The 26,146-nt window shown below is 45.4% G+C and overlaps 1 protein-coding gene across 3 annotated transcripts in view; it reads left to right on the top strand.

The window, feature by feature from the left end:
- The window catches only part of CLUAP1 (clusterin associated protein 1), a 29,954-nt gene that overhangs the window by 1,871 nt on the left and 1,937 nt on the right, over positions 1-26,146 (top strand). Inside the window, exons 1-12 of one of the 3 annotated variants that reach the window (XM_065924199.1) lie at positions 207-430; positions 797-908; positions 1,950-2,034; positions 4,113-4,292; positions 7,256-7,351; positions 9,922-10,005; positions 13,541-13,674; positions 16,004-16,145; positions 18,007-18,079; positions 18,949-19,026; positions 22,959-23,066; positions 24,236-24,291. In XM_065924199.1, the coding sequence (XP_065780271.1) occupies positions 808-908; positions 1,950-2,034; positions 4,113-4,292; positions 7,256-7,351; positions 9,922-10,005; positions 13,541-13,674; positions 16,004-16,145; positions 18,007-18,079; positions 18,949-19,026; positions 22,959-23,066; positions 24,236-24,291 (1,137 nt within the window). In that variant the 5' untranslated portion in view covers positions 207-430; positions 797-807. Of the gene's footprint in view, positions 1-206; positions 431-796; positions 909-1,949; positions 2,035-4,112; positions 4,293-7,255; positions 7,352-9,921; positions 10,006-13,540; positions 13,675-16,003; positions 16,146-18,006; positions 18,080-18,948; positions 19,027-22,958; positions 23,067-24,235; positions 24,292-26,146 lie in introns of those variants that run through there. The other 2 variants (XM_065924198.1, XM_065924200.1) reach the window with 2 other exon arrangements.

Genomic DNA, 26,146 nt, shown 5'->3' on the forward strand with positions numbered 1-26,146 from the left:
TTTATTTTCCATTGCTCTATTTAAATATACCCCCAAACAATGGCAGAGGCCCTCTGCTGCTCTTTCCACTGCTTATACCTTCTCTTCTGTTGTCTGGTGAAATTCAGCCTAATCTCCAATGACCAGGTAGCTTATTTGTGAATGTCATTGGGACATTTTCAATGTCCATCTTCAAGAAAAGTGAAGACAGACATTACTTAGAAGCGCTCTTGGCACATCATGGGAACTAAAAGGATGTTATTTGCAAGTCTTGCTTAAAACTTAGTGATTGCAGTATTAAGAACAAGTGTTAGTATTACTGTTTCTTAGTCTGTTTTATAGTACAGCTAAGTATTGCTCTATAGTTCAAGCATTCTCTTGAACATTCCTCTAAGTAACACGGAGACATCAGTTTTACCCTACCACCATCACCTCTACAAAAAAAAAAAAAGTTAACATTTAAAAATGTTTTTCTTTATGACATTTTGTAAGACCAGATATTTTTCATTTTGAGTGGTGAAGAGAAAGATATCCAGGAGATAGTTGAGATACCCAAGAGAGAAACTAAATTCACAGCCAATCCCTAAACCCTATTTCAACGTAGTTTCCAGTTCTCACATTGAATTCAAATAAATATTTTTTAGGAAGCAGCTTAACTATTTTATCTCCTTTTTGTTTTTCTCTCAGAGAGTTGATAAATAGTCTATAAGCGTGTCAGTAGGTTGGGAGTAAGAAGACAAAAATGAAGTATCTGTGTTGATAAGTAGCTGATGTTTGAGGAGGAGCTGACCATACTGTGTGTTTTTACCTTGGACAGATTTTACAGAGATGATGAGAGCCTTGGGATACCCTCGACATATTTCCATGGAAAACTTCCGCACACCAAATTTTGGACTTGTATCTGAAGTGCTTCTCTGGCTTGTGAAAAGGTTAGAACCGGGAACTTTACTGTGGTCTAAGAATAGATTCGAGATGTTACTCATTAGCCACCTAGAAACAGGATACTTCTGAGAATCAAAAGGAAAAGTTCAATAAAATTTGGCAGACTAGACTGTAACCTGTTAAAAGTCAGATGCGTGTTAAGGAATGCTGTGGGGAAAGGGAGTGTACCAGGAGGTGGTGAAAGACTGTTTCTCAGCAGTAAGCCGACAGGGGTGCTGGTCCACACTCCTCGTCATCCCCTCGCCTTCATCAGGGATTGACAGGACCTCCTCACACATTCTGCTGAGTATCTGGCTTAGGGTTGGCAAACTTTTTACTAAGGAGATGATCAAGATTTTAGGCATTGCAGGCTGCATAAGATCTCTGTCAGGCTTCCTTGTGTTTTATTGTTTATTGCCCTTTAAAAAGGAGAGTAAAAACTCTCCTTAGCTTGTGAGCTGTACAGGAGAAGGCCAAGGACTGCAGGCTGTTGACCCCAGCATGTCATCAGTAACTCGAAGAAAGGAACTCTGGCCCCTCTGCTGAGTCAAGGCCTGTCAGCCAGAGTAATCGTTCTGGATATTTTAATTAAACTTTGCTGTCTGATATAGATTTAATTTTGTAAGCTGAGCCCCAGGTTTGGTTTTTGACATTTGAAAAGGCCCTGATGCTGGGAAAGATTGAAGGCAGGAGAAGGAGACAACAGAGGATGAGATGGTTGGATGGCATCACTGACTCAATGGACATGAGTTTGAGTAAGTTCTGAGAGTTGGTGATAGACAGGGAGGCCTGAGTGCTGCAGTCCATGGGGTTGCAGAGTCGGACGTGACTGAGCGACTGAACTGAAACCTATTTTTTGGTGAGGATTTGTTCTCTTGGATATTTGGTATTTTGTGTTGCTTTTGAGGTCTTTCTTATTCTTACTACCATAGCTGGGGACTCAGCTTCCTGTTATAGATCCACTGTCCTCCCAGTGGTTTACTTTCTGTTTTGTGACCTTTCAGCTTAATTAACTTGTGTCTTTCTCTCTGTCTCTGTCTTTGCAATAGGTACGAACCTCAGAATGACATCCCTTCTGATGTTGAGACTGAACAAGACCGAGTTTTCTTCATTAAGGCAATTGCCCAGTTCATGGTTAGTTCAGTTTTTTGATGGAGTTGTAAAATTAAATACACACCAGAAGGAGATGGAGCCTAATTAGAGCTGCGTTCAGCTTTCTTAATGCTCTGCATTACCAGATTTCTGTAGAGCCATTTTTTTAATTTTAAGCAATATTTTCTACACAAAGATTATCACATAATTGGATAGTTCTCTATTCTGTATACAATTATTTTTACTCTCCACAGAAAGGCTGCTTCTTAACTTCTCATCTGGTGATGGCAAGCACTATCTGTGGAGTCATTTTACCAACAAAGTTTTCTGAGTTTTTTTTTTTTTTGTCTGTGTGTGTGTGCAATAAAGTTTTATTAAAGTATAAAGGAGACAGAGAAAGCTTCTGACATAGGCATCAGAAGGGGGCAAAAGAGTACCCTGAGTTTTTTGTTTTTAACTCATGAATTGTTAAGAATTTTAGAGTCCCATGACACAGCTTCTGCCAGAGAGGGGTGGCAGAGGCGGCTAAACACGCTCTTATAGACAAGGTAAAATCCTGAGAGCAGCAGGCTGTGAGTTCACAGATACGGTAAAGACAACTGTTTGGCCGACTGACATAAATGGCTTCCATACTGTCAATGACACCTATAAATAATATTTCCAGAGTAGCTTTCCTGTAAGAGAAGCTTAGCAGGTTGTTACTTTGCCTAAAGGAAGCTGTTTTGAGATTGAAGCAGTAGCTCTCCAGGGGCCTCTCATTCACAACATCACTCCAAGTGGGCCCACTGTTATTTTATTTAGTCTGGAATTTTAGTAATGTTTTTAAATTAACGTCTTAAGTTTTTACAATCTTTGTTGGAAAAGCATAAGGTTGACTGAAATATATGAAGTTATTATGGGAATACCATATAATAAGAGGAATTGAACTTGAAGACTAATGACAAATCTAGTTATTGATGTTACAAATTACACTTATGTAACATTTGTATTACTGGGTATGGGAAAAGAGACGCATGTTACATAGTTACTCAGATAAATAAAAGTAAAGGGAATAACGTAGGAAAGATGAGTTATGTTTCTGAGAAATAATAACACACCTATTTCAATTAAGCTCTATTAATTTAGTGATGTGAAGTATTTATTGCTCATGTCAGATAATATATGCTTCTGCTTTTACTTAATAAAATTATGTAAGTTTGAATGGCAGATCTAAAGGAGAAGAAACTGGACCAAAATTTTATACAGATATTTTTCTTTTTGAGAGGTTAAGAAAGTAAAGTGATAGTTTATTTAAGCAAGGATACACTCTCAGAGGGAGAGAGGACAGACAGGTGAAGAACTGCTGCCAGATAATATTTTTCTAATTAAAATAGCATACAGATTTTAAAAAGAATTTTATTATTTTGAATAGTCAATGTATATTATGGCTCAAAAAAATTTTTTTTAAATCATGAATAAATTAAAAAATCTTGATTTTTTTAAAATCAAGAATAAAATGAGTTTCTATTCTGTCTGCCATCAGCCTAGTTCAATTCCCAGTAATTACTAATTTTAATATCTCTCAGTTTCTGTAGGCATATTTAAGCAAATAGGCTAGATATACTTCTTTCTTTTGTACCAGTGGTGGCATACGGTATATCTCTGTCTTTATGGAACAGTACATTTTGTAGAACTTTTCAAATACAGATAGAATTTCTTCATTTTCTCTTACATCTGAGTAGTGTTGCTTGCATGTTTATACCATAAGTTGTATAATTTATACAGGTTGGCATTTAGGTTGTTGGTAACTTTTGTTCTTAGAAACAGTGCTGTAACAGATAACCTATACACGTTTTGTTTGTGACAACGTGTATCCCTATCATAAGTTGTTAGGATTGGGATTTCTCGGTCAAAAGATATGCACGTTTATCATCTTGTTGTCATTTAACAAATCGCTTTCCATCAGGATTGTACCAGTCTACGTACCCACTCACAATATAAGAGTGACTTGAAAGTTTGACTCTTAATATGCTTTAGTTATACACCAATTGTTGGCAGAGACATTTTCAAATGACCTGCCTGGGATTTGGTTTAATTTTACATGGAAGGGATCTTAAACTTTTTTTTTTGTCTGAAAATAGGCCACCAAGGCACATATAAAACTCAATACCAAGAAGCTTTATCAGGCAGACGGGTATGCAGTGAAAGAACTACTGAAGATCACCTCTGTCCTTTACAACGCTATGAAGACCAAAGGCATGGAGGGCTCTAAACTAGGAGAGGAAGACGTCAGCAAGTTCAAGTTTGACCTTGGCTCAAAGGTGAGGACAGGACAGGGCTTGTAGAGAGAGATGGAGCATTCATTTCTGAGACTCTGAGATGGACTATAGCAACACAGCCCGCTTCTTTCCTTACTTCTTGACTGGGGGCCGTTTGTCAGTTTTGTGCTCATTCGTCTGCATTGTGTTTTAATTTTTTAAAAATGGAATTTGTTTGGCCCTGTTGGGTCTCGGGTGTGGCAAGCGGGGCCTTTTGCAGCAGTATGCGGACTCTCTGGCTGTGGCACGTGGGCTCGGTAGTCAAGAGTGTGTGGGGTCGGTTGTTCCACAGCGTGTGGGATCAAACCCGCGTTGCTTGCGTTGCAAGGCAGATTCTTAACCACTGAAGCATCAGGAAGACTTAGGTTTGTGCTTATCAGCATTTGGATCAAAACAGAAGGGACAGTAAATCCAGCTATTTATTGAAAGCTTGCTGTCTGCCAGGCACTGTGGCACAGTTCACAGGCATGAACAAGCACAGGCTCCTCTATTCCTGCGGCTCCGTTGGGGGAGCCAGACTGAACTGCACAGCAGAAGGAGCGGCTCGTCAGATGGGCTGATGGTGACGGATGGTAAAGAGGGAGGGGGCTGAGATGCTGGGGGAGGGTTAAACTGGGGGATAGGACAGCCTCAGGGACTGTGTGATATCTCAGCGAAGATCTGGTGGAGAGAAGGAGCAAGCTGTTCAGTGGAGGGTGTGCTGTGTGTGTGAGGAAATGCGAGGGGGGCCGTGTGATGAGAGCTGGGAGGGGAGGCGGCCACAGGCCCTAGGATCCCTGGAAGGCCACTACCAAGACTTTGAGGTGGAAAGTGGTCGAGTTTTGAGCAGAGAAGTCCATCATTTGAAGCCTCATATTAAAAGGATCACTGTGGTTGCTGAATTGAGTGAGACTGCTGCTGCTGCTAAGTCGCTTCAGTCGTGTCCGACTCTGTGAGACCCCATAGACAGGAGCCCACCAGGCTCCCCCGTCCCTGGGATTCTCCAGGCAAGAACACTGGAGAGGGTTGCCATTTCCTTCTCCAGTGCATGAAAGTGAAAAGTGGAAGTGAAGTTGCTCAGTCATGTCTGACTCTTCGTGACCCCAAGGACTGCAGCCTACCAGGCTCCTCCGTCTGATGGGATTTTCCAGGCAAGAGTACTGGAGTGGGCTGTCATGGCTTTCTCCTGAGTCAGACTGAGTGGGGAGGCAAAGGTGGGAGCAGAGAGACCTATGAAAAAGCCCGAGGTGATGGTGCCTGTGACTCTGAGCGGCCAGTGAGCACTCAGCTGAGCTTGGGGAGAGTGGGAGCTGTGAGGTGTCGCAGGACTTGGTTAAAGCAACAAGCCAAACGTGAAAGCTGTGTCTTTAATCGCTAGCTGCTGTGGTGTAAGCAAGGGGCTAGAGCCAGAGGGAGTGTCAGCTCCCTGTTTCATAGGACTGCTCTGGCAGTTTTAAAGACCGCCCCGCCGCCCCGCCACACCAAGTTGTGCGAGGCTCAGAATGGGAACGTGGTGGGGACTGAATTGGGGGGAGAGTGTCCTCAGGTGTTTGCCCTGCCTTCCCAAATCCGGAAACCTCGGCAGAGGCACCGAAGAGGACCGGGGCCCAAGGCCTTGGATAAAGAGACCTAGGAATGCAGATCTTCTTATTAATAAAAACATGATTGGCCAGAGGGCCTGGGTCCTTGACTGAAACTCTGTTCAGAGGCTGCGGAGCACTGGTGTTGGGGGCAGCTTGCCCCAGGAGGCAAAAGGTTGAGCGAAAGTGGACACCATAAGGAAGGTCTGAAGCGGCTCTGTCGAGTCGCCCTTCCTGTGCTGGTGGATGTGGCCTGTGCCACGTGGCACGGTAGCCACTAGCCACATGTCACCAGCACAACCCAGGAGGTGATTTTAAGTTTTTCTTAATTTTAAATGGTTTAACATTGAGACTGGCATGCGACTGGTGGGCACATGTTAGACGTCACAGCTCTAGAGTGTGGGTATGAGTTCCCGCCAGGACGGGGTTGCCATCCCTGAGATGGAGGAGAGTTCGGAAGGAGCAGGTCTGGCAGGAAAGATAGGAGTTTGGTTTGGGACATTGCCCTTGCAGCGTCTCTGAGGTGTCCGAGTGGAGAAAGGGAGCCTCAGCACCCACGCCAGGAGCTCGCTGGGATTGTAAGGGGGAGAGGTTGGGGGGCTGAACTCTGCTGATTCCAGTGCTGAGAAGTGGGGGGGTGAGAAGACTCCCACAGGGGAAGCCGGGAGCTTGCTGCTTCCCAGCAGAGTCCTGAGGACTCAGGAAATGGACAAGTTGCCCGCTGTGAGTGAAGAAGGAGCGTTGTTGCAGGTGGGAGTTCGTTGGCTGGGGGAGAGGGAGGGTGAGCAGAACTGGGAAATACTTGGCTCTTTGGAAATGTAGCACATTCACGGAGGAGGCTGTGGCAAGCTGACCCTAAGAGAGAAGCTTACCCCGGGCTGAGTGCTCAGTGGTCCTCACCCTCCTCACGGCAGAGCCCTGTGGGAGCGGGTCTGCTGTGAGCCCTTTGTGCCGGTGAGCTCCTCTGAACCTCTTGGCAGCCCGTGGAGTGCACCCTGAACGCGGGGCGGGAGGGTAAACACGGCCTCGGGGGCTGCATGGGGCTGTGTCCTCAGGCTGCCCCTCCTCTCTCACCCCGCTGCTGCCAGAGCCCCTCATTGTAGGAGGCATGCCAGCCTCACGCCCCCACACACCTCCTGCTTGCAGAATACATTTGATTTGACGTTGGGGTTTTCAGAGAGACCCAGGGTCCTGGAATTGATCTAATTTGTACTTAGATCAGTGTTTCCTAAACTGGTGTCTTGGGAGCTCTCTTCTACAGGGTGTGAATATGTCTCCTGGGGAAAACACATTCTATAGTTAGATAAGTATTCTGACTGGAGGAGGGAACGGATAGGAACAGATTGGTTCTTTCTGCATGCTAAAAACCTGTTAGTGAAGTTTCTGTTTTTGATATCTTCCTTCTAGATTGCAGATTTAAAAGCAGCGAGGCAGCTTGCTTCTGAAATCACTTCCAAAGGAGCATCTCTCTATGACTTGCTGGGCAAGGAGGTGGAGCTGAGGGTGAGCGGTGTTCAGATACCTCCGTTACCTCCCTAATTACCTCCTCAGCTGAGTAGATTTCCAGGGTTTCTTTTCCAGTTAACTTTTTTCCTGTTCTCTTGGTTTTATTAAACAGTACCTGATAAAATGAGATACTGTGTGGGAAAGTACAATCCATAAGCTGCAGTTCCTCCTCCTCGTGGGCTCGGGTCTGTTTCTGATGCCTTTGGCATCTGGTTCAGGAATGGCACACGTGTGCTGTGTTGCCTCAGCTCTCCCTCTTGTTCCTGTGGCAGACTTTATTGATCACGATGCTTTCCCTGGTGCCCTCAGCCTCGGCATGCTTCCCAACAAAATGCCCCTCCCAGCCTGTGGCTCCTGAATCTTGTTGCCCAGTGGAATCACCTGGGGATCTTTACAAACTGCTGATACCTGGCTTCCATGCTGATGTCACTGGTATGCAATGTGACTTGGGCATCAGGAGTTTTAAGTCTCTTGGGTGATTCTAACACTCATCAGTTTGGGAACTGGTCACTAATCTAGGCAGTCAGTTGAAGTTGATGTTACAGTTGAAATTTATTTGCAGTCCTTATTTTAGCCCCTGTCAGTCAAGGTGGATGCTCTGTCCTCTGTGTTTAAGGGCTGTTGAAGAGTGGGTTCCTAAAATGCCCTTGAAGCTCCTGTAGAGCTTTTAAATCACCCGACATCCAGGTCATCCCCTGGACCAGTGTATTGAAATGTCTGCAGGTGAGAGCCAGATTTTTAAAGCTCTGCAGGTGACCCAGTGTGCAGCAGAGTTTGGAACCTAGCTACTGGTTGAAGAAGAAATGGGAGTGTTGGTCGGTTCTTACCTGTGGGGATTATGGCATTTGAAGCCTGTTGGCTCACATCTAATATTTCTGATTAAATGTGTTCAGTTGACTGCATTCCCGTCAGGTGTGTCATCTGTGGCTGCTCTCTCACTGCCTCGCCCAGGTCCTGGCATTGCTGTCGCAGTGTGATGGTATTGTCCTGTTCTGCCCTAGAAGCAGACTGGATGCGGGGACTGGATGCCAGCTCACCCTCCCGGCTCTGGATACATTGCCACCTGGTGCCGTGTGGTTGGCAGAACACACCTGCCAGTGATGTCTGACAGCTGGTTTAGATAAGCAGCGAGGCAGTTCCAGGCTTCCCGTGTTTTCTGTTGATCATGCGGTGAATGTGTGTCTGATCGTGTTCCTCTCAGACCCAGAGATGAGAGCTGGTCACTCGCTGTTTGCCAGCAGTGTTTCCTGGCTTCATTGTGAGGCTTCACTAGGATTCGAGGGGCTCTTTCCACGCCAACCTGTAGTGAATTGATGAAGCAGTCAGAGGCTGAGCTGTTGCTTTGGGAACCGTGAGACCATGGATGTAGGACTTGTCAAATTCTGTGTAGTTGTGATCTGCAGAAGCTCCCATCCAGTACACTCAATAGACAGTCACCGAGGGCCGACTGCAGCCTCAGACCAGGAAGGCTGTCTGTTCTGTGTCCTTGAGGAGGTCTCATCCCTGGGCTCAGTAGTGCTCCCCAGCAGGAAGACAAGGTGCACCGTGGATTAAAAGAAGTACAAGACAGGGTCGAGGAAGTGTTCCCGGAACCCCATAACCGCATGCGCGTTAAAGCTCCAGCTTTCAGAACCGTCCAGTACTGCCATGATAGGCACAGATGCCTCGCTTGACGGTTAAGGGTCAGTGCTGGGGCAGGGCCGAGTAGACTCTTCTCACTGGTACAGTTGTCAGTGACAAGCAATTTAGAGGGCCTCGAGCATAAGGAAGATAGTACAGGCCGGCAGAGGACTCAGACAGGAAGTTCAGTTGCACTTGATTTGGGGTCTCTGAATGGAATGCAGGTAAAGAAGCAGATTTGGAGAGACAAGATTCTGAGTGGTGAGTTCCGCTTCCTGTGGTGTTGGGGTCCTGGGGGCCCATAGATGAAGAGTGGGGCCTTGAGCTCTGGAGAGAGGCCAGATGGGCAGACATAGACATACTTGGAGGAGGTGGTGGCAGGAGTGTTTCTGCATTGGAGATTGTTCTGCCCGTAGTCCGAGTCCCTGGTCGGGAAAGAAGGCTCCTCGAAACAATGCAACTCGCAAAAGGGGAATTTATTACTGACTCGAGCCAGGGCCTCCCGCCCTCACCAGGTGTGTGAGGACGAAAGGCCCCGAGCCCCAGTTCTCTCAGGTATTTATTAGGTCAAAAAAAGCAGCAGGTAGTTGGCACAAGCGGATTGGTTACACAGCGGGTAGTCGGCGCAAGCGGATTGGTTACACAGTTGCAAGGTAATTTTTGTTGGCCCAAGGTGGGGCTTTCAGCTTTACCTGATAGGTTCCCTTTTTTCTGGCTAGGCATATGTTGATTGTCTGGCTCCAGGAGGCCTGCTAATTATGTTACCCCCGGAAACCAGGCCTACTCCTAATCTAGGCTGCCTGTCATGGCGTTAGCCGTGACAGCCTCACAGAGATCCACACCGTAATGAAACTTTGAGAACTAGTCCATAAGCCATATCTAGAGCTGGGAATTGGTTTTGAGAATTCCTCTTCTAAAAAAAAATTTCGCTTCATTGTTTCCTATAGGAACTGAGGACAGAAGCAGTTGCCAGACCTCTGGAAATAACTGAGACTGAAAAAGTGATGAGAATTGCAATAAAAGATATTCTGGTAAGATTACTTTTATTTAATGTTTTTGCGCCTAGGACTGGGAAATAGTGAGTTCTTGGTTTTACAGGACAGAGCAAGCTGGGCCTTGTAACAAAGATAGAACATGTTAGAAGGGAAGTGAAAAATCTAGAGCACGTTCTGGAATAGCTAGGTGACTTACTGTTATCTTCCCCTAGTATCGTTTTCATGTTACTAAAATTTTGTCAGTTTTATTAATTTAATGATTCTCTTAAATTTTTCAGTAAATACTGTTTTATGGACTCTTCACAACTTATTTAACCAGTTCCTCACTGTTGGGCATCTAGATTATTTCTAGGTTATCTTAATTCTAAACACTGAATAAATAGAATGATCATCATCCTTTACTGATCATCCATGGTTAGTTATTATAAGCTCATTGCATCTGAATGATTCATTTGGAAGGCAGATAGTGAGAGAAACTCAGACTACTTGGGCTTGAACCGCCCCCCTCCGTGTGATGTCAGGCAAGTTACTTAACCTTTCTGTGCCTTTCTTTCCTCATCCATAAAACAAGATGAATGGCAGTCCCTGCCACATGGGGTCCTCATTAGCATTCATCATGACAGTCTGTCATACAGAGACTTTGGCACATAGTAGGTATTCAGTCATTATTAGAGGTTCATTTTATTCAGTAGACAGAGATGAGGGGCCTTATGTAAATTAGGAGTAGTTATAAAACATAATTTGCTGAGAGTTGTACGGAACTCCAGGATGGATAGGTTTTTATAGTCCTCTTGTCATATGACAGTGGTACTCCCTGGTCAGCCCAGCACAGAGTCAGAGCCTTAGCAGGGTGAGAGGTACAGGGCAGCTGAGACGGGAGATGGTTCCGTGTCGGCAGCTTGACCAAATGAGTGAATATATTAAAGATGCAGAAGCCAAGGTTCTCACCATCAGAGATGGGGTTACAAATATGGAAAGGGAAAAAATTAGAGCGAACCCTGAAATAGGTGTTGATTGATGGTTAAGTGCATTTCAATATAAATAAATAGTTATGGGAATAAATCTTATGTACATGTACCTTATGTATGACATATCTGTGTACATACACATGCATACCCACACACGCATTCATATGTTTCTTAGCTCTCAGCACACGTCGCCCCCATATCTTGGTTTCTAAATGCCATTTTCCACTAAAGGGAAGCAGGGCTCTTGGCAGAAATAACTGATTCCAGAGCTGGGAGAAGAAAATACAAGATCTGCTTGTGCCAGAAAGCATGGAAGTCTCAAAGAATGTGAAAGGGACACAGAAGCCAGCCTGAATGAGTTTCCCCCAGACACATCAGAGACAGGTTAAGCATCAAAATAAATATAGTAATGGATTATAGACCATTGAATGAATGCTCACAGATATAAAAGATAAATGAATACATTGAAAACTGATGAAAAGCAGATTTTTCACATGGTTTCAAAGTAGCTCCCTACAAGATACTCATTAATTCCAAAGAAGAAGAGAGTGATACATGAGAAGCTTGACAGACATTCCCTTAATATAGTCATCAGGGTGAACATCTTCCATGATGGAGCAGGTCAGAATGATGCGTGCCTGTTGAAAGGCAAGGGGCAGTGATAATCTGCGCTGTTCTGCTAAGGGTGCATCATCTGAAGCTAATTAGATGAAGGAAGGTTGAGGGGCATTCTGAAGTTCCCTGGCCTCTACTCTTCAGCAATGGAAAGGCCATGAACATCCAGGAGAGGCTGAGGAGCTGTCCAGACCAAAGGAGACCAGGTAGACCTGGTGACTGAATGAATGCTCAGGGTCACTGCTGTCTGCTGTTGAGGACTCCACAGTGGGTTGTGGGTTGGATGAGGTTGTGCATCAGGGTTCGTCTTCTGTCTGGATGTATAGGAGGAAGTCCTTATTTGCAGGGAATACACATTAAAGTATTTAGAAGTGATGGAGCATCAAGTCAGCGTCTCACTTTCATCTAGGTCAGGGGAAAATGCTTTGTATTATACTTCAGCTTTGTGTAAGTTTGTGGTTGTTAATTTAAAACAGAATTTTAACGATAACACTCTTGTGCTTGTCAGTGTTCTGGCTGAATCAAGTTAGCATGACATAAGTGTGCTTTTTCTACTAAGTGTATTAACAATGCAACAGTCAAATGAGGGCACAGTTCATTTCTTGGTGAAAATCTCTTAAGGTGTCTTGTCATTGTTGGAAAATATCCATGATATTTGATAATTCAAAAAAAATGAAACAACCTGGACACTTAAAAGGGATTATAAAATATAGGCCATTTATTTTAAAAAGAGCCTTTTAAAAAAAAAATTTATTTAGCTGAGCTGAGTCTTAGTTGCAGCATGTGGGATCTTGGTTTCTGCATGTGGGATCCAGTCCCCTGACCAGGAATCGAACCTGGGCCCCCTGCATTAGGAGCAAAGAGTCTTAGCCACTGGACCACCAGGGACAGCCCAGAACCTTTTAAAAAACTTTACTTTTGAGATCAGATAGATGATTCACTAGGTTTTAATCTGACTCTGATTCAGAGAAGTGTTGCCATTAGCTGGAGTAGTTTGTTCAAAACAGAGACCCACCTTGTCTTCCTTAGAGTGTAAACTCGGATCCCTGCTTGGGCTTTGTGAGTACCTTCAACAAGTCAGTGGTTAGGTATGAGATTAGTCTTCATGAAGGCACCTTGGAAATGGTTAGTGAACTTAGACAAAAATTAAGCCATAAATTATCAATGAAAGTGACTGCTTCCAAGTGTGCGCCTACTCTTGAGAGTCGTGGAATGTGTCTAGTCTCCTTAGGCAGTTTCTCTGTGGACCACATAGCATTTCAGAGGCCTGCAGGTAAACAGACTACACATGTATAAATTCCAAGGAGAGCAAACCAGTCAATTCTAAAAGAAATCAACCCTGAATATTCATTGGAAGTAGTGATGCTGAAGCTGAAGCTCCAGTACTTTAGCCATCTGATGGGAAGAGCCAACTCATCAGAAAAGACCCTGATGCTGGGAAAGATGGAAGGCAAGAGGAGAAGGGGGTGGCAGAGGATGAGATGGTTGGATGGCATCATTGACTCAATGGACATGAATTTGAGCAAATTCCGGGGAAGTGAAGCTAAGATAAAGCTTGTTTGTGCATCTGTTCTGTAAGTCAGTTCTTTGTAGCTTGGGAGAAGCCTGAACCAGGTACATGAAGGCAGACCGTCACCTGCAGGTGAGGTGTAACCATATCAACAGGTGAGCCGACAGGTCTCAGGCTCTGTGTAGGATACTTTCCTACGCAGGATTCTTTCTACCTGCGTTTGTTTCCCTGGGCAGAAACACCTTCTCATGGAAGAAAAATAAATGGATAATTTTTTTTTCTGGGCCTCTCTGCTGTTCCTCCTGGAAATAGTGGGTTAAGTGAGCGATGGCTTGGGGGAGGGTTTGATCTGTTTGCTTCCCTTTGTTTCTGTTTCCCGAGGTCTTGCTGGGCCTGAGGGCTTGAGAAGCCCCTCTCTTTCAGAGTTGGATCGAGGTCCTTACTGGACCTTGTCTCCTTCGTTTCCTGTTAAATGTAGGCACAGGTTCAGAAGACAAAAGACCTGCTCAATAACGTGGCCTCTGACGAAGCTAACTTAGAAGCCAAAATCGAAAAGAGGAAATTAGAGCTGGAAAGAAATCGGAAGCGACTGCAGACTCTGCAGAGCGTCAGGTAGGTGTGAACGCAGGAGCGTGAGTGGAGGGCTGTCCCTGGAAGTTAAAGCAGACTGAGGGAGTGTGCGGTCAGTGGGGTTAGCCTTTCAGGCCGTGGGATGCCTCTGCTGCAGACTGTACGTGTGTCTCTTGTTCCAAAAGACACACTGTTGGGCTCAGTCTGTTGGCTGCTTTCGGTATGTCTGGAAAACTGCTTTATTCTTGAACCCCCACTTCTAGCCTTTGTAGCTTCTTGGAATGCAAGGCAAAGTAAGTAAATCCAGATGTTGAAAGTTATACAAGGCCTGGCTCCCCAGACCTGTGTCCTGTCATAAATTAGGTGGGAATAGAAACACTCTTGCTTCTTGGTTGGAGTTGGTTTTAGAGCTTTATAATTCCTCACTGGTAATTCATCTTCTTCCCTTTCCAGCGCGTGCCTCACATTTTCTTGGGGATCACTCTCTCCTCCCCCCACCGCTTTCTTTTTCTCTCCCTCCCTCTCTGCTTCCATCTCCCCACTCCCTCCCTCCCCCCAGCTCTGTATCTGCTTTTCCTTGCTCTGCCTGTTGCTTTTCCGCCCTTTTCATTCTTACATTATTTTTCTCTCTCCTTCCTCCTCTGTCCGGCTGCTACATCCGCTCTGAATGTGCCTTGCTTGTTTGGGACACTGGTACCTGGTCTGCACTCTGGCTGCTGTCCTGAGACCTGCGGGAGGGCAGCACCTGGGGACAGCAGACAGTAGCCCAGAGAGCATCAGCCTTCCTCCTTCCCAAGGGCATGCCCTGGCCCCTCTGCCTCTGGAGTCAGGGTCACTGGATAGATTTGTCTCATTAAAAAATGCTGCCTTTCAGGTTTAAACTCAATTTTGTTAAGTGTCATATCTTTTTAATAGAAAAATTTCTGTTTTCCTCTACTCCAAGAGATTGTGAATTATTTTTCTAGTTTATCTGTTTATATTTTTAAAAGAAGAGCCATTTCTCTTTAAGATCAACAATAGAAAATAGAAAATTCAGCAAACCAGTTTAAACTTTTTTTTTTAAAGTTTTTAAAAACTTATTATTTATTTGGCTGCACTGGGTGTTAGTTGCTGCAGGTGGGATCTTGCGTTGTGGCTTGTGGGATCTAGTTCCCTGACCAGGGATAGAACGCAGGCCTGCATTGGGAGCAGGGAATCTTAGTAACCCGGAAGTCACTCTTTTTAAGTTTTTATATTTTGGTTTAATTAAAACTTAGCTTTAATTTGTAGCAACCTCTGTTTCTTATTTTAGGGGACTGATTAAATTTTGGAACATGCCGACAGCAGAGTATTATGCCCAACTAAGTTAATGCAGATCTGTCCTGGGTGTTCATTGGAAGGACTGATGCTGAAGCTGAAACTCCAATACTTTGGCCACCTCGTGCAAAGAGTTGACTCATTGGAAAAAACCCTGATGCTGGGAGGGATAGAGGGCAGGAGAAGGGGACGACAGAGAATGAGATGGCTGGATGGCATCACCGACTCGATGGACATGAGTTTGAGTAAACCCCAGGGGTTGGTGATGGACAGGGAGGCCTGGCGTGCTGCGATTCATGGAGTTGCAGGGAGTCGGACATGACTGAGCAACTGAACTGAACTGAAGTTAATGCATGGGGCTTCTCAGGTGGCACTAGTGGTAAAGAACCCTCCTGTCAATGCAAGAGATTAAGAGACATGGGTTCGATCCCTGGGTCAGGAAGATCCCCTGGAGGAGGGAATGGCAACCCATTCCAGTATTCTTGCCTGCAGAATCCCATGGACAGAGGAGCCTGGCGAGCTACAGTCCATGGGTAACTTAGCATGCACGCACAAGATAATGCATACATTTAATTTATTGATTTTTAGAGATGTATACAGTTTGTGGTTATTTTTTAACTCTGTATTGAAGTCTGTGCCATACCGAGTGAGAAAAAAAGACCTCAGTGCTTCATTTTAAGATAGCATGCTTAATGTTTGTTAAAAAGAAATGCATTTCTGTACATACCTATGCACCAAAAAGTCTGGAAGGATGAATGTCAAATTTTAAGTGGTAACACCTAGTGATGAAATTAGGCATCATTTTAATTTTATTCTTAGTACTTTGAAGATTTTTTTCTAGCTTTTACAAAGAGTCCATCTTAATGTTTGATTAAATGTATCTTTTGTGGGGAGGGAAGAGAAAAGGAGAAATTAGCTTTCCTTAAAAGAATGAAGAACCTCCCCCAGTTAAAGGCTTTCCAGAGAAAGCCAGGATGGAATCTGAAGCTCTGAATACCAATTTCAAACTACTCTATGTTTGTGTATTGGTTAATCTTTCCGTTTTTTGTTTTTTTTTTTCATTTTGTTGTTTTAGGCCAGCGTTTATGGATGAATATGAGAAGATTGAGGAGGAATTGCAGAAGCAGTATGAAATTTATCTTGAGAAGTTTCGGAATCTGGCTTATCTGGAGCAACAGCTGGAGGATCATCACAGGATGGAGCAGGAGAGGTTTGAGGTGAGTGCCGAGTCCCTTCTGCACAGACCGTTGGTTCAGTTCTGGTGTGTTACTTTGTACTTGTTGACTTGCCGGTTTATAAAGAGCATCGTGAAAAAGAATATCAATGAGTGTTTTTTCTCCCTGATCAGGCTCGTGTGGTTCTTCTCTTTTCCTGGTTGTGTAGCCTGAACTCAAAAGTTGTCAGGTTTTTGATGGCAGGTTTGGTCAGTCAGGGCTACAGACAGGGCCGCCACATGACCTGGGCAGTGGGTTATAACTGCGGGCTTAGAAATTCCTGGTCTGGCTTTAATGCTATGTTGTCTTGAAATTGTTAATAATTCTAAACTGCATTTTATTTTGCACTGAGTCCCACAAATTATGTAACATGTCCTGGGGACAGATCTAAAAACTGGCTTGGTTAATTCACTGGAAGATTTTCAAGCCCTGGTTAATTGAATCATCCAGACTGGCTTTTCAGAAACTGCTTTGTAAAGAATTGTAGTTTATTGAGTATTGTGGGATATAGGTATGACCTTGAACCTGACCAGTTGTTTTACAAGCTTCCTCTCATCCCAGTGTATAAAGTCATTTAGGAAAGAGTATTTCAGGTCCCAGCATCAGTTGATAAATATGGAATCAGAGCTAAGGAAGTTGGATCACTGTCATTTTGAATTGTCTTTATCCTTTAAAAATATTTCTCCTTAACCCAAAAATGGTCTTTTGAAATCTGTGTTCACAGCAAAACTGGTCTGCAACCTCCCTTTCCCCTGCTGTCCTTGACAACTTTTGTTATAAAAGTCATCCTTGCCTTCTTACAAACCTGGACATTTGAATTAGGTGACGCTACTTAGTTGTCCCGGAGAGCTGGCTGTGAGTGGCTTATCACCTTTATCTGGACAGGGAACCTGTTGCCACTCTTGCTATATGGCAGAGGCAGGAACGGGGGACCCAGGACAGGCACATTTTGAGGGCAATGAAAAGACCCTGGGGTTCTGGAAGTCTTAAACACTGAGCATTTGGGAAAGGGCAGTAAAGAGACAGTGAAAATAAGCTGACCATTTTGTACTGTGTTCTGGGCCACCCCGGGCTCGGAGAACGTGTGGAAGAACGTGCCTCAGTACGTGAGTGGGCACCCCGGGTGACTTCTGAGGGGCCCCTCCCTGCCCACCGTCCTTTCGGCAGCACCTGCTGGCTCACACCTGCTCCTGGGCTTCTGGTTCCTGGTCCCTCAGAATATCTCAGTATGGGACATGGCTTCCTTTGTAATGTTTAGAACAACAGCACCTTTTTTAAAGCCGATTTCCTCTCCCATTTTCTCTTGAGAATAATCAGGGTCACATTTTATAACCTAACTCAAGTATTGGCTTTTAAAAAAAAATCCTAGGAATTAAGATGAGTCTTTCTTTCTTTCTTTTCCTATTTGATCACTTCCACCATTTAGCACCTCTCAGAGCTAGAATTGTGCAGGGGAGGAAAATGGTAAAATTCCTGCTTTATTTTATTAGCAAAAGGCCCAGAGTTGATGCGTCTGTTTCTGTGTCCACATCCAACACCAGCACGGGTGGCAGACACTTTGTTGTGTCATCACTTTTCTTCAGAGGCAGTTAGGTGTGATGGAAGGAGCGTGGGTTTGGAGGCCGGTCAGGCCCATCTTGGCCAAATGTGTCCTTTCTGGGAGCCCCCCACTTTGATCCAGCACCCTGGGTGATAACAGAGAAGGGGTATCAGGTTTCCTCTGCGGTGTCAGTTTTCCTCCCCTTCCTGTAGCTCAGTCTTTTCTGCTTTTGCATCACAAGTCTAGCAGTACTTACATGGTAAAGAAGAATAAAACAGTCCAAAAGGGTCCTTTCTCCTGGCTGTTGCTTCTCCTGCTCCACAGGAAACTGAAAACACTCTCCATCTGATGCAGAACAAGCTCAAGGAGGAAGGAAAACGTCTGCTCAAGAGCGGAAGTAAGTCCACACGTTTAAACAGATGTGCTTTTTCTGGACTAGTGTTTTCAGCCTTGGAAAACTTAACATGCACATTTTATTTATTTTTTTCAAAAGGTGATTTTCTCACAACTTTTATATCACTACCATTTTAATTCAGGAGCTTGAGAGTGTGTTAATAATTACATACCATTTAAAGCACATTTGGTTTTCATGCCAACTGAAATCTTATTTTCCCCTATTTAAATGATAGTTATTAGTTGGAGTTATATATAACTATAGAAGAAATCTTGTTTTCAGCAGTCTGTAGGGTTCCTTATTTCAGGGCAAACTGAGGGGCAGCAAATATTGTGATGAGGTACAAGTGCATCTGCTTGAAGGTTAGTCCCCCCACCATCCCCCCAACACGTGTCCCCCCAAGGTCCAGAGTCCTTTGTCTAGGCTCTCACCTACAGAGAAATGGGGGCAACCTACCTGTAAGACCTCGATTCTGGGAAGGAGTTGTCCCTGAGGCTGATCAGCCCACTTCATCCACAGACTTCACCAGGGTGTCAGGTCAGCCCTGGGAGCAGTCGCAGCACCCGATCGTCACGTGGGGTTGGTGGCTGCGTCTCCGATACTCTCTTCTTGCTTATTTCTCTTTTCTTGTGATGGTTTCTCTCGAGTGCTCGCGGCAGTGTCCCCGGGACAGCAGGTGTGCGTGCTCACTCTCTGTCTTTTCCTTCTATGTCTCTTTGCTGTTGTACTTGTTCTGTGCCTCTCTCTCCTGAATCTTAGGAAACTCTGTCTGGAAGGAGCATAGGGTCTGCTGGGGAATCCTTATAGGGGTGATCTTAGAAAATTCCCTGGGCCTCTCTAGCCAAAGCAGCCCCTCGCCTTTATGGTTCCAGGTCACCCAGGAGTGCCTGATGCGGCCCTCAGTGACAATCCTGCATGGAGTGTGTCCCCCTCCGAGAGGCCCGGCACAGGTAAGTGCCTGGTTCCCCTGCATCCCGCTCTGCCCTGGACCAGCACTTCGAGACCTTTCTCACTGAGCCTGCTTTATTCTTCTGAACTCAGACCTTAAGTTTGTGATCCATAGGTTTGGGATCTCATGAAAGACAGAGATTCTCATGAGTATGTGTGATTTAGTGTTTTCTGGAAAAGTAATTTTCAGTTTAAACCAGCCTAATGAAGGGTAATGCTTAATTAGCTTGTGGTGAGCAAAGAAGTTAGGAAAGTAACGTATGAAGCACCATTCTCAGTTCTGCTCATCCTGAGCCACCTAAGCTTCCCTGTCTGTCTTTGCTTTTCTACACATGTGGGAACATTGCCCATAGTGGACAGTGAAAGTGTTAGTCACTCAGCTGTATCCAACTCTTTGCAACCCCATGGTCTGTAGCCTGGCAGCCTCCTCCATCCATGGAGTTCTCCAGGCAAGAATACTGGAGTGGGTAGTCATTCCCTTCTCCAAGGAATCTTCCTGACCAGGGATTGAACCCAGGCCTCCTGCATTGGAGGTGGCTTCTTTACCGTCTGAGCTGCCAGGGAAGCCCACCAGGGATATAAATGAGGAGAGGTAGAAAGGAAGACTCTGAACTTCTCTTTATCTGTGAGAAAGTCCTCTGAACAGAACAATCTAAAGTGCATAGACTTGAATCGGAGGTGAGGATGAGCAAAGTCTAAGATCTGGAAGAGACCATTTTGTTCAGGTTACTCTGTGAGTAGCTGATTTAAATCAGCAAAGCATTACTGAGTATAGGTTCTGGGTGCTGAGGATGTTTCAGTGGACAGTAAACGGGGATCCTTGCCTTAAATGAATTTCTGGGATGGCGACATGCTTGGGGACAAACAAGCAAGCTGTTTGTAGGAGGTAAAAAATGCCCCTGGGGGAAAGTGGAGCAGGTTAGGACATGAGGAGGGGGCCATGGAATTGCAGTTGTAAAGAGGAGTCAGGGGAGACCTCATGAGGAGACTCTGTTTAAGCAAAGATCAAATCAAAGGCACTGGGAAGATGGGAGCTACCAGAGAGGGAAAGTCCAGAAAGGCTGGCAGCCAGGGCCTAGGGTCAGGGGTGAGTTTCGCTGAGCAAGGAAGCATATGAACACACAGGGCTCAAGCTGAGGCAATTCGATGAGCTGGATGGTGGGTCATATGCTTGAGGGCTCACATCCAATGGAGCCCGTCTTCTCTGTTAAGCAAGAAATGAAGTCACGTAAGATTTGGCTTTGGGGTTTGGAGTGAGGGGTTTGAGGAAGAGAATGGCTGAGTAATTAGAGATGGAAAAGTGCTACAGGCCCCAGAGATTAAACAGACTAAGTACTTTGTTCAGATGCCCGGTAATAAAAGTCAAGGGCGACACTTCATCTCCCCACCAGCGTCTTAAAGCTTGTTGCTGGTGATTAAGTGTCTAACTAGATCCTCTGTAGAATTCAAGCACTGTAGCATTAGGAACTGAAGGCCTCCTCTGACTTTATAAAATGACCCAGGAATGTCTTGAACACACTGAGTAGCCCTGTCATGGAGTGGAGAGCAGATGCTCACGCCTGTCACGCACGTTCCCGGGTGCCTGTGCTGTCAGGCGCTGCTCCAGCGCCCAGAGATGGAGGAGGAGCCGAGGGAGCTCCCTGCCCTGAAGCCCTGGCTGTTCCTGACCACGAGCTGGTGTGACAGCTTGAAACGTGGCTAGGCCAAATTGAGATGCACTGTTTGTAGCAAATACACACCAGATTTTGAAGACTTGATATAAAAGGAAAGTAAAATTACTCATTAACTTTTTTTATGTTGGTTACTTATTGAAATGACGTTTTAGGTATATTGGGTTAAATAGAGCATTATTGAAATTAATTCACCTGTTCTTTTTGCTTTAATGTACTTATTGAAAAATCTTAAATGGCATCTGGGGCTGGCATATTTCTGTTGGACAGTGCTTATCTAAAAGAAACCTATTAAAAAACCTGCCTATAGTTTAATCACTGTGGTTTTGATTTGAGTTTCTCTGAAGTAGCTAATGAAATGGAACATCTTTTTGTCTGCTTTTGGCTACCTGTATATCTTCTTTGGAGAGATCTATTCTAGACCTTCGCATGTTTTTTAATTGGGTTACTTTTTTTTTTTTAATGTTTATTTTTATTTATTTATTTGGCTGCCCTGGGTCTTGATTGTGGCATACGAGATCTAGTTCCCCAACCACGGATTGAACCCAGGCCCCTTACATTGGGAGCACTGAGTCTTAACCACTGGAAGTCCCTGGGTTATCTTTTTATTATTGAGTTATATGTTCTAGATAGTAGACCCTTATGTGATTTGCAAATATTTTCTGTCATTCACTTTCTAAATGCTGTCCTTTGTTGTTACAGAGTTTTAATCTAGTCCAGTTTATTAATTTTTTTTCTTTTATTGCTGTGCTTTTAGTGACATGTTTGAGAAACTGCCAAATTCAAGGTCACTGAGATTTACCCATGTGTTTTCTTCTAGGTATTTTATCATTTTAATTCTTACATTTAGATCTCTGACCCATTTCAGGTTAATCCTTTGTGTGTGGTGTGAGGTAGGGGTCCAGCTTCATTCTTTTGCACGTGGCTGTCTACTTGTCCCAGCAGCAAAGACTGTTTTTTCCCTGGTGAATCTTCCCAGCAAATTTGTTGGCTATACTCATATTAATGTGTCGCTGACAGCTCGACTTCAGTGATCTTTGTGTTAGCACCATTAACTTTACGTGCTTGACCCTCAGTCCATTGCTGCGAGTTGTCAGAAGAAATCATACTGAGCCTGAGGTACTTGTTTTAATATTGGGTTAAAATTCATGATATCATTTGCTTTGTATTGCATGGGGTGAAGACTTAATGTCAGATTTTTTCTGGAGGAAGTAAAAAGTGAACTAATCTGAAGAGTGATTTCACTTTATGGTCATTTATTTGTATTAATATCTAATCCCATTCTCTGTAATGGCTTTTACAAGGGGGTAGTCTTTGGATTGATTGTGCTGAGGTCCCCCCAGGATGCTCTTCCTGACACTCTCTGCAGCTGCTGGCTCTGGCCTCCGTGCTGTAGGGCACAGTGCTTTCCTCCAGGGTGAATGGAAGCAGAGAGCGTTTCCTCAGAGCCCACCCAGACGCAGCTGCCGCGTCATCACTCTCTACAGCAGGGGCTCATAAACAAAGCATTGTCACACATGAACAATGACTCTACTTCCAAAATGTCTTAAGAGTCAGTGATCAGAACAACAACTGCATTCTTCCCAGTTGCATCCTTCTGAAACCTCTGCCACTCTCTGGGCACAAAGAAATCTGGCTGGGCAGTGACGTCTTTTCCTCCCCACTGTGGAAACTCCTGTAGGTTTACAGGAAATGTTCGAGCTGCACAAGACTCCAGAGGGGTGTTTAGGAAATTAATGTAAAAGGCTGTTGCATTGAGAACCACCTCTCTCTATCTTTGTAGTGAATTTTCTCCAGTTAAAATACCACAGGCCCCAGTTTTCATTGCCAGTTACCAGGCAGTTGTTTGTCCCAGGCAGCTCCTCAGGCTCTTCCTGGCCCGCCTCCTTCTCGCCTCCAGGCTTGTTTTGCTGAACAGAGAATGCCCCCCCCCCCCCAAACTAACAAAGAACTTCCAACTCCCTTGACAGCTGGCTGTCAGTGTTTTAGTTTTACATGCTGGAATAGTGTTTCTGATATAACTGACCCACATTTTTCTTGTTTTGAAAAACTGTTTTTTTAAAAAAAAAACTAGCCTATCCTTGTCTGCATGAACCCTTCCCTAAGGAGCTATAGGCAATTCCCAAGAGACTTGTAGAATCAGATGCGTCCCAGGAAAAGCTGAGCGGCACATATGGCTCTTACAGGAGCCTCACTGGGTAGGGGCTGTTTTAGAGGGGATGATGGAGCTGCCTTTTTGTTTTGCCTCCTTGTGTCCCTGCCAGGTAATGATGACTCTGACATTGACATCCAGGAGGACGATGAATCCGACAGTGACATGGAAGAGAGACGGCCGTCCAAGCTGCATACGGCCGTGGAGGTGCTCATGCAAGGTACCCCAGCCTCGCTCGCTCACCCCCTGCCCTGCCCCCAGGCCCAGGAAACCGCAGCGGGACTGCAGTCAGGGCTGCTGGGTTTCCAGGTCCGTAAGCACACTGCCCTGTTGTTTATCAGGAGTTTGCTCTTAACCTGCCTAGTGGTCATCTTTGCTGCTGATACTCTTACCTTTGGCCCCAAGAAGAGCCAGACTTGTTGTAGATTGGTGCTTCTCACAGAGGCCACGGAACATACTGCCTCCACCGAGGAGCTGAATTCTTTCCTTTTTGGGTCCAAACTGGTGTCAGTGCAATTACGTCCTTTATGGTAAGAGAATTAATGCACAGATAAGGGACCTACGTGAACATCTCTGCTGTTAAAACCTGTTTTTAGTTTCTGCCTTCTCACTGCAAAAGATTCAAGCAGTAAAATAACATGGAGTGAATGTGGGTGCCTCCCTGGGGCCTTCCTCATGTCCCACTCCCTACCCTACAGGGGTTGTGGCTTGGGGCTGGGTCCTTCTAAATTGCCTTTCTGCACATGCAAACACACACACATATACACACCACACACATACATCACCGGGGGCCTTTCTCAGCCTTCAGGGGAGTGCAGCTCTCTGCCTCTATGTGGGAAGGATGGCTCTTGAGTTTTTGCAGAAGTCACACGTAGATGGCACTGACTTCCAGAGGAGGAATGGAGAGCCACTTTGGTAATGATGCTGTTTTGTTTTGTTTTGTTTTTTTAATGATGCTGTTATGAAGGATAAATTAGAGTGATACTTACTTTTGTTTTTACTTCTGGAAGCACAGATGTGGATCCTAGTACAAGTGACATTGGCCCACAGAGCGAGAACTTGTCTCTTCAGCAGAGAGCACAACCTCCATGTATTCTAGTAACAGGGTTCAGTGATTTTATTTTTTCCCCTGGGACATTGATAGGATGCATGTTTATTTTTCCGATCCATGACTTATGCTCAGATTTCATGACCTTTTTCCTCTTTTCTGAAGTGGAAATGCAGAAGATCTGTTACTGGTACACTTCTGAGTAGCTGGATGCTCCCTAAGTCAACTTTTTAGTGTGAATTCTTCTTCCCACTTTCCTAAAGGAAAGCAGATCTTGATGCCCACTTCCTGACTTGTCTCACAAGGTTCTCATGCTCTCTTCACACTTCTCTTTTTCTCAGGACAACCCAGCAAGCGCGTCGTGGGCACAATGCAGGGTGGAGACACAGACGATGACGTGAGTCCTCACCAGCCCCTTGAACAGCCCTGGTCTTGGTGGTCCCGGGCCAGCCTCATCACCTAGGTTGACCAAGGAGCTGAGTGCATCTCAGCAGTTTAGTATAAGGAGCTGCTTCTCAACCTGGCACGTTGCTGGGTCTGTGGCAGAGCTTGGCCTCCCAGGGAGCTGACCTCTCGTCTTTGCTTGTTGATGGCTCATTTCTTTTCTTTTCAAATGAACATGCTTGCCCTACTTTTGTTTTTTCCTTCTCATTGTTCTTTCCATTCTTGCTTTCCAAAGATGGAAGCAGCACCAGCTCTCTTAGGTAAATGCAAGAATTCCAGCTCCAAGAAGCAGGTTGGTTTTCTTTTTCGCCTCATCCATTTGTGTGTGTGTGAGCTGCTCAGGGCCAGCAGAGAACCTCCCCCAAGAGTGACGCCCGGTGTCCGGGCAGGAAGCCACTTATGTGGTTTCCACAGTGGGTGGTGGAGTTACCTAGAGGTCCCTGTGTTAATGAGGAGGAGGGGTGGATGCTGAGCCGAGACAGGAAAGGTGGTCAGGCCTCTAAACTGTATCCTAGAAAAGAAGGGCTGCTGTTGAGGGCTGGTGTCAAGACCAGCTCCATTCTTGGGATATAGAAGGCAGGCTCTCCTGAGACCAGGGCCCGGAGAGGCTGTGACATCAGGCTGCTGACGCCCTCAGCGCTGTTGAATGAAAAGCTGACTGGGGGCCAACGGAATGGGCTCCGGTTGTTGGGGCTGCACCGCTCACTGCTCTGGACCTGCTGCTTTGTTGAGTCCCTGGCAGGGCTGTGAGGCCCAGGAGGTGAAGGGTGATTGGATTGATGGAGCCAGAGACCTTCCGTCCAGGTGAATGCCGTGTGTGTCTGGAGCATGACACTAGCACCCTCACACAGAGCCTAGGCCGATATTCTTCTACAAAAGATCCACTGATTGGGTCCCAGCAGTGTGGCCTGGGGAGCACTGTGGCCCCGCTTCTTATGATTTGCTTGATCATTGGTATAGCTTTCTACTTTTCTGAGCGATCACTTTATTTGTAGTCTAAAGTCTCCTCTGTGCCTGTTGCTGCTTGTTAATTTCAAGGAGGCTGTTTCCATGCAACACCTTGGGTATGTCCTTCACCCGTTCACTCATTGACTCGCCGGGTCCTTGTTGAGTGCTGGTTACGTCCCAGGCACTGTAAGGGGTTGGGGAATACAGCAGTGAACAGAACCAATCCCCTGCCTCCATGAGGCTTATATTCTAATGGTCATCAAGCAGATACGTCCAGTGTCATCGTGGTAAGAAAAATAAAGCAGGTTCAGGGGAAAGAGTGACAGGGATGAGGGTTCTGCCTGAGTGGTAGGGGGAGGGTTGTGCTTGGGAGGGGCTGTGAGGATTTGGGTGGAGGGCATTTGCAGGGGTCTGATTTAGAAGTGAGAGTGGCGGTAGCAGGAGACTGTTGAGAAGTGGTGTTTCTAAGCTAAGAACCATCAGGTTTTGTTAATTGGACATGAAGTGTTAGAAATGCCCTGGTTGTGACTTCATTGGCTGAAAGTGTAGTTTTCATTCCCCAAGGGGGGCAGACCTCAGGGCGGGGCCTAGAGAGCAGACAGAAGGTCTGGTTTGGTCATTCTCAGAGTCAGTCACCTGCTAGGCATCCACACGCTAGTGCTGAGAAGCCAGTTGTATTCAGGTCTGGACTTAAGGTCTGAGCTGGAGACTGAATTTGGGGGAACCTCCCTAAGACCACCATGAGGGGGAACATGATTGCTTGGGGAGGGCAGTAGAGAGGAAGAGCAGAGGCCCGAGCCAACTCTGTATCACAGTGGTCAGGGAGGGAGAGCAGGTCTCCACACTTGGCTGAGAAGATT

The sequence above is a fragment of the Muntiacus reevesi genome, chromosome 2, assembly GCF_963930625.1.
Source record: "Muntiacus reevesi chromosome 2, mMunRee1.1, whole genome shotgun sequence".
NCBI classification, from domain to species: Eukaryota; Metazoa; Chordata; class Mammalia; order Artiodactyla; family Cervidae; genus Muntiacus; species Muntiacus reevesi.